This window comes from Crotalus tigris, unplaced genomic scaffold (genome assembly GCF_016545835.1).
Source record: "Crotalus tigris isolate CLP2741 ecotype Arizona unplaced genomic scaffold, ASM1654583v1 scf7180000020858.209836, whole genome shotgun sequence".
In the NCBI taxonomy this organism is placed as follows: Eukaryota; Metazoa; Chordata; class Lepidosauria; order Squamata; family Viperidae; genus Crotalus; species Crotalus tigris.
In genome coordinates this window covers 110,120-122,142 of record NW_024098219.1, presented here as the reverse complement: position 1 = coordinate 122,142, position 12,023 = coordinate 110,120, and the positions used below count along the sequence as shown (strand labels likewise).

The 12,023-nt window shown below is 44.5% G+C and overlaps 1 protein-coding gene across 4 annotated transcripts in view; it reads right to left on the bottom strand.

Moving 5' to 3' along the window:
• The window catches only part of LOC120319585 (WD repeat- and FYVE domain-containing protein 4-like), a 91,079-nt gene extending 81,473 nt beyond the window's left edge, over positions 1–9,606 (bottom strand). For all 4 annotated transcript variants that reach the window (XM_039368598.1, XM_039368596.1, XM_039368599.1 and 1 more), the window contains exons 1-7: positions 9,515–9,606; positions 7,174–7,463; positions 5,422–5,536; positions 4,772–4,878; positions 2,930–3,082; positions 2,581–2,770; positions 1,524–1,707 (exon numbers count right to left, since the gene is read on the bottom strand). In XM_039368598.1, coding sequence (XP_039224532.1) covers positions 1,524–1,707; positions 2,581–2,770; positions 2,930–3,082; positions 4,772–4,878; positions 5,422–5,536; positions 7,174–7,449 — 1,025 coding nt within the window. In that variant the 5' untranslated portion in view covers positions 7,450–7,463; positions 9,515–9,606. The remainder of the gene's footprint in view (positions 1–1,523; positions 1,708–2,580; positions 2,771–2,929; positions 3,083–4,771; positions 4,879–5,421; positions 5,537–7,173; positions 7,464–9,514) is intronic.
• Positions 9,607–12,023: the final 2,417 nt, after the last annotated feature.

The following is a 12,023-nucleotide window of genomic DNA, read 5'->3' as shown; positions in this document are numbered from 1 at the left end:
GACATCGCCAACAAACTTGGAGTGCTTAGGTATGCTTAGGAGGGCATTGACTTTTCTAGGTTGCCCTATCTATGTTTCCTGTTAAAATACATGGGAAAATCCCATAAGAGGAAAATTCCACTTAGGGTTAGGGTTAGGTCATCATGAACGCGGAGAGCAAAATGGACATTGCCAACAAATTCAGAGTGCTTGGGTATGGTTAGGAGGGCACTGACTTTTCTAGCCTGCCCTATCTATGTTTCATGATAAAATACATGGGAAAATCCCATTGGAGGAAAATTCCACTTAGGGTTAGGGTTAGGTCACCATGAACTCAGAGAGCAAAATGGACATTGCCAACAAGTTTGGAGTGCTTGGATGTGGTTAGGAGGGCACTGACTTTTCTAGCCTGCCCTATCTCTTTTTCCTGATAAAATACATAGGAAAATCTCATAGGAGGAAAATTCCACTTAGGGTTAGGGTTAGTTCATCATGAACGCGGAGAGCAAAATGGACATTGCCAACAAATTTGGAGTGCTTCGGTATGGTTAGGAGGGCATTCATTTTTCTAGGCTGCACTATTTATGTTTCCTGGTAAAATACATGGGGAAATCCCATAGGAGGAAAATTCCACTTAGGGTTAGGTCACCATGAAGGTGGAGAGCAAAATGGACATTGCCAACAAATTCGGAGTGCTTGGGTATGGTTAGGGGGGCACTGACTTTTCTAGGTTGCCCTATCTATGTTTCCTGGTAAAATACATGGGAAAATCGCATTGGAGGAAAATTCCACTTAGGGTTACGGTTAGGTCACCATGAAGGCGGAGAGCAAAATGAACATTGCCGAAAAATTCGGAGTGCTTGGGTATGGTTAGGGGGGCACTGACTTTTGTAGCCTGCCCTATCTATGTTTCCTGGTAAAATACATGGTAAAATCCCATTGGAGGAAAATTCTACTACTATCCTAGTCAAATGGTTGTTCAATCTATTTTTGAAAACCTCCAGTGATGGAGCATCCACAACCCCAGGAGGTAAACTATTCCATTTAGTGCTGCATTAGGAAAGTTCACTGGAGGTGTGGGGGGAACGACAGGAAAATCTCAATATGGGCACTGCTCAGCTTTAGCAAGGACTGAGCCTACAGTTATTGATCTATTGATACTACGAATAGTTGTGTTCTTTTGTTCTGTCCTGAACAGGACAAACATGTCTAGAAAAAGCTGCAAGCTTTGATTTATGTTTGCAAGACATGTGGGACAAAGTTATATAAGCCTATCCCTGAAGAAAAATTGTCCAGTGTTAAAAAGGAAAGTCCATACAAGAAAACTGAATAATTTGCATTTTAGGTACAACATGTTATTGTAGTCTTTGTCGAGAATGGTTTAACACCTCAATTCCATCACTTTAAAGAAATGTGCATTTACAAGGGTGTATGAATGTTAAAAGGTACTAGAAAGTATTTTCCCCTCCCCCCCAAACAAAACAGTAAGACAAAAATCTGTCAGTGTCATATCTAGGCAGCCACTATGCTATCAATTGACTTGCCTTAAAAAAAAATTCAACAGCAGCTGGTGCCCTCCATTGTTCTCATACTCCAGAAGCAAGGTTGGGGAAATTGGGTAGGAATTCCTCACAAAATGCAGGATAATATTGATGGATTCACATACTTCCCAAGTAGGCAGGGAATCATCAAGTTCTGACAAATTGTGAATAGAAGTTTTGATGCAATCTGTAGATAGAAAAGTATTGCACATAAGAAGTAACCACCACATGTAAGATTGTAGTCATCATCATCACTGTTGTGTAGAAATTTCTACTTATTCTTCTGGCACCATAATATTAATTTATGTTAAGCTTCATACATACCAAAATATGACCTACAACTTCTGAACTCCTGGAAAAAATAATGTTTAAATCAAGAAAGGATAAGTGTAAGAATATAACCAGAGCCTTACTGGATCCAGTCAAAGGATCTGCAACCTGCTAGATTACTCAAATTGGATTATTGTAATCAGAACTCTATTAAAAGTTGGACAGCAGCACAAGTTTAAAGAAAAAATAACACCAACTGTCAACCAGCAAGAGAAGATGAACAGTCCTTGAAGAAAATGACCACCAAAACTGGCTACATTTTAGCTGATGATTTTTTTTTAATTTTTTTTAAAGTCTTTTATCAATTCAAAGAGCAGAATACAAGGTAAAAGGCGAACTGATAACTGAAGCAGCTTCCATAGGGAATATCGTCCAGCTTTCTCTGTAATGAAAGTAACAGTCACAAGCAAGAGGCACAGAAGATGTTTTGGACAGAAAATTTAGAAATAATGATCAGGGTCTTGCCGGTAAAACAGGACCTGCGCATTTAAGGAAAGAAAAAACACATATTGCAAAACAGAGAGGACAGTGGATTGAAAGGAGAGAGGGAATTCAGTTGTGCTCCACTAGAAACCAAAGAGTCATTATGGTAATTATGAAGAATCCAAACGAATGTGTCCTGACCAGCCCCCCCCCAGCTCATTAAGCGTACCGTGTGCTTTGAGCCAAGGACCAGGAGCCCCATGCAGGCACGCCCAAACTGAGGACAGGGGAAACTGGGGCCAGTTACCTTGCAGGTATGAAATTGTGGTTGTAGAAAGGGCCTCTGAAATCGTTTGGAGCACTTGGCTTACGGACTGTTTCCACCCAGGGCTGCTTCGGTCCCAGAGAGAGGATCTTGCTATGATTAAAGATTTAAGATGACCAGACATAAGAAGCATCTCCACTCCTTGTTTTTCTGCATAAATGTTGATCATCGTCTAAAAGTAAACAAGAACAACAATACTATTTGTGTCAAACAAAACTTGCCAAACAAATCCTGGATTTATTTATTTATTTATTAAAAAGAACAAAACTTCTGTTTCTAATCTGTTTATTTGTGGGTCAAGGCCCCTGAAGGCCCAGCGATGGCCGCCCACCTGCACCAACATGTCCTGGGTCTTCCATGAGCCCTGATGCTCCTCCCTGTCACCAGGAGCCGCCTCCGGGGGAGACACAAAGAAGAGGTGCAGGCACTGCAGCAACGTCACAGGCAACCCAGACTTGATCATATTCCACCGGAGTTCCTGTTCCTGCCCCAAAGAAAATAAATACAATGTTTGGTCCTCATTTCAGAACTTGCCCAGAGAACATTTTTAGGGGGGGGGAGCAAGACCGGTGAGAAAAGGGGTTCGCTGTGATTCTTCTAGGACTTGTTTATTGATTCCCTCTTGCAGCTTTTCCAAAGTTTGGTGTCCACCTACTTCTCTCTTTCCTTCGGTTACTTACCTCTTCTTCCCTCTTTGTTTCTGGGTTTCCTGTCCTGACTTATCTGACTTTTTTAAAAAAAAAATTCCACCCCAGACTAGTAGCTTCTCATTCTCAGAGCTGCTGGCCTGAACTTGTTTGGTATTCTGAGTGTTTAAACATCCAAATCACCACTCATTATCCCAACAGGAATCCAATAAACTCTAGAATAAAAAAATACACATTTATGTATGGGCAAAAAATAAATAAATCACATGCATAATCTTAAAAGTTTTGTACCTTCCTGGAATGTGCTTAAACTGAAGTGACTTGCTGTTCATTGGGTTCTCTTATTCTCCAAAACAGACGGGACCATTGAAGTAATTTGGACAACTGGCACTTAAAGCTCCTCCATGGTGTGGAAATGCCCGGTGGCTTATATATTGTCCCCCGTCCTCTCGACTCCCTAGCAGTCACCCAGAAGGCTCAGCTCTGCCCTACTCTGCACAGCCGAGGCAGCTGTGCCTGTGAGAGCACCTGCTGGTCTTCAAAGAGCTCTCAGTAACGAATGGAAGACAAGCTGGCACTCAGTTGGCAGAAAGCTAAAATCCTGGCTTTTGCCCCCAGTCCCAAGAGTCATTTCTGGAGCATCGATGGCCATAAGACTGAGCAGGTCTCTTGTTTCAAACACCTGGGGAGTTAATCCTCCATTGTGCCAGCAGCAGGAAAGCCCACAGAGACTGTTGTTGTTGAAAATACACATCCTTATATTCCTCAGGGCAAAAGGTGGCCACGATATATCTGCAGGACTCAGTGTCAAGCCAATAGTTTTGCTCTTCAGAACTGAAGAAGCTTCTTGGATTAGAAGCAAAAAAGTGATTTTTCAAGGAAAAAAGAAAAACACCAAGAAAGTCCAGCTGCCTCTTGAAAATGTGCCTTTGGGACAACCCTGACCTGGACGAGAACGGAGGATCTCTATAGACAACAAAGCACCTCCTTCTCCAGGGCTGGAGCCTCATCCCACCATGACTGCATAAATAGCCAGGACACACCGGTCAAATGGGCTGCTTTCAGTCTCTGCTACGACATGCACGTGTTGGCTGATTCTGCACCACAGCACTTAAAGTCTGTCGGGTGATGACCTGTGTCTTAAAGTAGACTTCATGAGCCTCTGGCTTCCCCTGTTATATGGGGCGAGGGAGACGGTCTTCCTCACCTGAGCCTCTATGCTCCCCTTCACCCATCTAGCGCTCCCAGCAATCCTTTTACATTCTTTTCGACTCGTGCTTTTTATATAGTTGCCTTATGTTTTGATATATACATTTTTATATCTTCCATTTTTCATAATGTTTTTAGACTCTGATGTAGATTCTACGCTTGTTAATTGACCACCCACCCTTCCTATGCTGGTCTATCACCATAATAAAGGTTTGATTAGATCCGAGTCCGAGGAGTGAACGCAGCATCCAGGCAGGCTTGGGGCCAACGTTTGAACCGCACGAACGCCTGAACCAGAGAGAACGTCCTTCTCTTACCGAGCTGTACAGCGAAAGCAGGTAGATTGATTTAAGCAGCAGGTAACCGTCAGAATCCAGCTCCCCCTTCCACTGCAGAAATTGCCACACAAGTGGTCCAGCGGCTTCTGTTCTTGCGACAGCCAAAGTTCACCCCATGCAAGAAAGGAAGGAGAGGGTCAGCGGACGGCAGAGGTGCCAGTGAGGATGCACTCCAGACAAGCAGGATACGGCACAGCTGCAGAACATCGTTACTCTGCATGTGCCCTATAGAAATCCATACAATACAGGCTAGAAATAACTGCTGTATAAAGTGGCTACTAAACTGCAGCAGTTCTAGGAAAGCAGCCTAATTTCCAGGCTCCTTGCCAGCTCTGGATATTTTCCCTGCAGTCATACCTAGTACAGTATTAATCTTGCCCTGTTTTAGCTATTAGTCTGTGGCCGCTTACAATTTTTATAGAATCCTCCCATTCCGCATCCTCGTCATTCACTCCATCGTGCCTTAAAGGAGTGAACCGGCATCCTGGCCTGGCCTGAACAGAACAGAGCTTAGAAAGACAAAGAGTTTTTAATGTCTGCTGGGCACGGTTGGCACAGATCTTTTCAGCAATAAGCTAAGTCAGAAAGCAGAGAGAGGGCTGCAGGTTAAATACGTGAAAGAGGCTCACCTGTTGGATTTCCATTCATTTTCTTCTTGATTTCTTTCACCAGAAAACTGGAAGTTTCACTCGCTAAAAGCGGGATATTTGGAAAACAGATACCGCCGTCTGACCGCTCCCAGGCCTAAAGCAATTTTTTTTAAAATGTCAGGAAAAAAAATGACATTCAATGCATTGACTGGGTAATTTCCCCTATCAGAATGATTTTTTTCAACTGACTGGTTTTTGTTCTTAGCTGGAAGCTTCTCACATTCAGGACTGTCCTTTTTTGAGGAATATAGGATAACTACCATGGCCTTCTAACAACTACTGCACCCCCGGCACCTTCCAGAATGGACCTTCCTGGGGCCAGCTAGAGAAGCCAGCTAGCTCTTCCGAACTGGCATCTTCAGTTGGACAGCCCTACTCAGGACTGGATTGTCCCAATGGCTGCTTTCCACCTCTCAGGGGCTTCCTCTCAGCTTAAAGGAAGCTGAGGAGGCCCCGTCCTTCTCTGCAACCTTTGGAGATCTGTAGCTCACAAGGCGTATGTCCATCAAGCCGCTTTGAACTAGTGGACAATAAAGAGACGTGCAGTTCCATTCTTCCACATACGTTGGGTGTTGATTAAAATATGCCCTAACACTTACTTACTTTGTTATTTTCTAGGCAAATGACTCCCAATACATTTGCTGTTCTGGTCAGTTGTACTTTTATAGGTTGGTTTTTGGTTATGAGCCACCAGTATAGAAATACAATGGATTACAACAGAAAAATACCAAAGCTAAATCATCACAAATCAGATCAAGGAAAAGGAGAACTATTCTGAAATGATAGCAGTACAAGAAGCCTCTGTGCTGTCAACTAGGTGCAGAGTTCTCTTAGGTGCATCCTGGATTTAAGGAACTTTGCTTAAAGCGCTTGTACAAAGAAGAATCTGGAAGTTAGTCAGTGACTGCTAGCAAAGCAGAGCTCAGGCCGATGGGGTTCACATTGCTGCCCCTCATTGCTAATTAGCAGCCACAGTTAAGCAACATTGCTGCATTCTGTAATGAACACTTAACAACAATCCCCCATTCACCTCCATCTGATCCAGGGCATCATTTGTACCAAAAATGCCTCGGGGGTGTTATGAATCTGAGTTTGCATGATCCTCAACAACTTAGCTGCCATAATCATACCGTTATCCCAAAAACAATCTAACGGGAACAACTGATAAAAGATTAAGTTTATAATCAAATGTAGCTGACTCAAAAATCTGTGGTTTTCGGCTTCACCTCAGCAAAAGGTTGACACTTCCATAGCACAAATCACGGGTTAAGTAAATTTATGTCCCTTCACAGAGGCACATTCTGTTTAAGAAGTCTGAATGTTGCCCTTTTAAAAAAGTAAATAAAGAAAAAAAATAATGAAACATCAAAAGGTGGAAGTGAGAGACCCCCAAGCATAGAGTGGAAACGAGAGGTATTTAAAGACATTCTTCAGTGCTCCTTCAAGCAGCTTCAGCTTCCTCTCCTGGCTGAGCCTTTTCCAAGACTCCTGGGGGTGCCTCTGTACGCGTCCTTGTCTCACCAGGCAGTTCCTAAAGAATCCCCTGAATGCCGCTGACTCACAACCTGAAAACGGCCGCTGTTTCTGCCTGGAAGTAGAGCGGAAGCACCTTCCCTGATGCCTTTTCAGGTAGGCCATTTCCTTTCTTTCTTTTCTTTTCTTTTTCTATGGGTATCAGCTGGACTTCCTCCTATTGAAAATATCCAGTATATAATGTGAAATCCAACTAACCTTCAGAAAAGTGGTCAGAATGGAAAGCCATCGTCTCTGCTGTTCTTCTGGACTCAAGAAAAGAGCCGCCTCCATGTACTCCAAGACCTGCTGGTCCAGGGTCTCCGGTCGGAAGGGGAGCTGCTGGCATGGAGGCTCTTTGCTACGGTGTGAAGGCTGCGCTTTGGCTGCTGTCCCATTGCCTCCTTCGGGAAGGCTGGGATCCTGGCTTCCATGCTCCTCTGGTGAATCCGCTTTCTCTTCCGGTGGTTTTGGAAGCTCTAGCACAGGTTCCATGCTTTGGCCAGGATCTGGAAGAAAATAGAACAAAAACATAGAATAACAGAATTGGAAGGGACCTTGGAGGTCTTCAATCCAACCCCTTGCCCATGGCAAGAAAGCCTATACCATTCTGGATAAATGACTGTCAGTCTCTTTTTGGAGACCTTCAGTGACGGAGAACCCACAACTTCTGGAGGCCAGCCGTTCCACTGGTTAATTGTTCTGTCAGGAAATTTCTTCTTAGTTATAGGTTGGACCTGTCTTTAATAATCTTCCAGCTTGCTTCCACCAGGTACTTTGGAGAAGAGGCCAACCCCTCTCCTCTGCGACAGCCCCTCAAGCATTGAAAGACAGCTATCATGACAGCCCTAATCCTTCTCTTTGACAGGCTAGATATACCTACTTCCCACAACTGGTCATCGTACAGTTTTGCCTCCAGAAGTCTAATCATCTTTGTTGCTCTTTTCTGCACTCTTTCTAGAGTCTCAACATGTTTTTTTTTAATCATAGTGACCAAAGCTGGACATAGTATTCCAAGTGTGTCCTCACCAGTGCAGTATAAAGCAGTATCAACACTTCACATGATCTTCATGTATCTAAGGCATTAAGCTGCTTTCATTCCTAATTAAAACAAACTTTGGTGCTATCTAAACTTGGCAGTGGGCTGTTTCTGAGCAGGAAAGGGACCTTGGAGGGTGGGGAAGCAGCCACACTGTGGCCATCTTTCAAAGGCCAAAGTTTCAGAGAGGGTTTCCCACAACATTCCTTTGCCTGGCATATAAAGATAATAACCGCATATAATAACTGAGGGCCTGTTGGGTGCAGAAGTTAAGGCGTCAGGCCAGAGACCGGATGACCATGAGTTCTGGCCCCATCTTGGGCACAAAGCCAATTGGGTGACCATGGGCCAGTCACTTTCTCTTGGCCTCAGGCAGGAGGCAATGGCAAAACACTTCTGAAAAACTTTGCAACATATACTGTATATATATTTAATACTTAGAAATAGTTCTGTTTCCATGAGTGCTTGCACCCACCCACTTGATAAGATTAGTTTCATTCTGAGCTAGTTCTGTATGGCCTTCCCCTTTCTTTTTCCAAGTCAAGTCTTAGTCTTTCATAGGCCCGACTCATCATCAGATAGGCCATGAATACCATTATGGCTTGATAAATCATGGTTTCCACCTAACACATTTTAGTGCAACTGAGAAGAAGCATAGCCGAAGTTTAATTTTATCCCAGGCATGTTCTAAAGATCTTGCAGACCGGACTCCATCCATTGCTTAGTAGTAGTACTAGTAGTACTAGTAGTACTAGTACTAGTACTAGTAGTAGTAGTAGTAGTAATAACAATAAAGTTGGAAGGGACCCTGGAGGTCATCTAGTCCAACCCCCTGCTCAGGTAGGAAACCCTATACCATTTCAGACAAATGGCCTTGTCCAGTCTTCAGGTGCATTGGAGAATGGGTGGACCTCGTCTGTGGATGGCCCCTCAAGTACCGGAAGGCTGTTATCATGTCCCCCCAATCCTTCTCATCATTAGACTAGAGACATACCTAGTTCCCACAACCATTCATCACACAGTTTAGCCTCCAGACCCACCCAATCATCTCTGTTGCTCTTCTCCACACTCTTCCTGGGGCCTCCGCATCTTTTTTGTATGGTGGGGACCAGCACCGGACACAGGCCTGGGTGCAGTATGGATGCAGGAGAGAGCGGTGGGGCCGGGCCTAGCGCTGGGCCCTTCAGAGATACATTCCCACCACTTTCTCACCAAGGCCCCCTCTCTCACAGAGAGGCTAAGCAGAGCACAACCACACACTTCCCTACTCCAGGGGCTTTGACCACGCAGAAGGGGCACAGGTCCAAACACAGCCGGTTGGGCCAACAGCACCAGTGATTTTTCCCAACTCCAAAGAACTTAACAATTTCAGCCCCTCCCAGATAACAGCACAAAACCACGCGTCTCGTTTTACACAGCAATACCAGCTTCTTTCCAAACCTTTGATTTGGAGGCAACTCTACAAGCCTTACAGAGACAGCAATTTCTGAAGACCCCCAAGGAGGGCAAATTCGGACATACCTGTGCAAGTTTTGTCCTGAGCTGGTTGCACGTCTAAGCAAGAAAGGGAAAGCGGCTTTCGACAACTCCCCCCCCCCTTTACTCATTTGACTAGGCAGCCGCGCTTATTTCCTGGCGAAAGCAGAAGTTCAGGAGCGCAAACAGAATCAGAGCTGGGCTGGAGGTAGAAAAGGCCACGGGGGGGGGGGGGCGACGGAGGGTGTTATCTGGCCAGGCTTTGCAGAACCGACCGCACCGAAACACATGAGGGAGCCGAGAGCGGTGGCGGCCATAGAATGGGAAGCCTCCTTCATCTTTCTGACCGGGGTTTTCTTTATTTCCCTTTGAAATGGTTCCTCCGTTTACTGTGGCAGGGAGTTTCCTCGGAGTTTCTCCGTTTCTGAAACTCACGGGAGACTTTGATATTCACGTTTCTTTTCCTGGCAAAGAGGTCCGCCAACCCCCCTTCCCCCCCCCCGTCAGAATCCACAACAGCCAGGGATTCACTCTCTGCCTGAACGTTTATGTAAAGAATTTATTTAACTGTCCATACAACTGCCAGCTGGGCCAAGCAAATAATTCCTCCACATTTAATGAAATGCAGAAGGGAGAAGGAAAGGAAAGGAAAGGAAAGGAAAGGAAAGGAAAGGAAAGGGGAGACGGGATTTGCACCACAAAATCTGCCCAAATAACAAGTCTGTTAGTTGCTGACTTCAGTATTCACCACTTCTACCCATAAGCACCTTGGAAGGTGGAGAGGTTTATCATCATCATCTTCTTACTAAAAGACTATTTTGCAGAGTGAAACTAATACATAGTTTTCTTTCTTTTAAAAAAAAAGTTTTATGATTTTTTTCATACAGTTCAAAAGTACTTGTTCAACAAACATGTTGTCTGAGTTTATCATTCACGAATACAAATTGGATTCCTAATCCCTTATTCTTTTCTCCAGCCATTGATAAAATAAGTCCCAAGTTTGAAAATATCCTGTTTCTTCTTTTTCCTTCAACTTCAAAGTAAGTCTGTCCATTTTCACATTCTAGTATTTTTTAATTATTAATTAAATTAACTAATACACAGTTTTCAATTAGCTGCTCTAACTTCCTTCACCTGCTTGAATTTGCTGTCTTGCCCCATCTGATCCCCTTTCAGGGTATTTCTGTTAAAATAGCAGAAGTACAAATATATCAAAACCTAAATTACGAACACTGGTTACATCATTCCCAATTGCACCCCCTTGTAGAGAATGGCCTGGGTTAGGATATTCAGAATATAGCAATAGCACTTATATACCGCCCCATAGCACTCTATGGCATTGAGAGGTTTACAAATGTCAGCATATTTCCCCCAACAATCTGGGTCCTCATTTTAACAACCTGAGAAGGATGGAAGACTGAGTCAACCTTGAGTCTTGTTGGGATCGAACTCCTGGTAGTGGGCAGAATTTGCCTGCAATGCTGAATTCTAACCACTGCGCCACCACAGCTCCTATTCAGTCTTCCAGTGCCATCCTCTGGATGTGAATTTTACCGAAAGGCTGCAATCCAGCTCACCACCCTCTCAAGGGCGGCAACTCCCTTCCATAGGAAAAGCAGCAGTGCTGAGCCTCCCACAGCACCAGGGGATTCAGAATAATGGGAGGATGTGAATCCCACCTGGAGGGTGGAGCTGGCTGAGCTATGCAGGCCAGGACTTGAGAGTCTGGGATTCTTGCACCAGAGTCCTGGTAAAACTTACAGGTAAATGGGAGACTGGTGTGGTCATCACACAATATTTCGGTTGTGCAGTTTTAGCAAGCCTGACCCATAAGCAAAAGAAAGAGGAAGTCTATTATGATAGTGAAGAGCTGAGTACCATGGGGTGAGCTGGGCGTGAATAAGTGTAAATGCTAGTGGGAATTCCAAAGTTTGAGTAAGACAGAAATTGTGGTGCAATTGGAGGATGAGATAGTTATAGTAAAAAATGCCTCTAAACTTTGCCCCAGGCCTGCTGCTGGCATTCAAACCTTCAAGGGGCCCAGTTTCACAATGAAAAAATTCTAGAAGTTCTTCCCCATTTAATTCAGTTGCAGAGGCTCTCAGCTCACAGTGAGTCACTCCGTTTCAGGCATCCATGGTGCTTCCACATGGCCTGCCGGTGTGTGTGTGTGGCAAGGGCTGGGTGACTCACCCTGGGTTTCCCAAGTCAGGCTTGTCCTGAAGCCCCCCTGCCTCCCTCAGTCAGGCGGTCCTCAGATGGGTAAATTCCCAAATGCTCCTATTTCCAAACAGAGATAAAGGGGTGCCATCAAGTTGAAGGTCAGTGTAATGAAGTGCTTTGAGGGATTATGCCCAGATTTTGCAGATTGGACATCATGTAGCAGACTCTGCTAGGTAAGGAAAGGTCAGGCCAATTCAGTTACTGTAAGATTTCTTTACAAAGCTCTCTCAATGGTTTAGCCATATCCTCCCCAACATCATCGAGGAGAATTGGTCTCCTGGCCAGGCTGGAAGGCCTTGGTAGGCCAAGGAAGAAAAACAGACTCATTTGC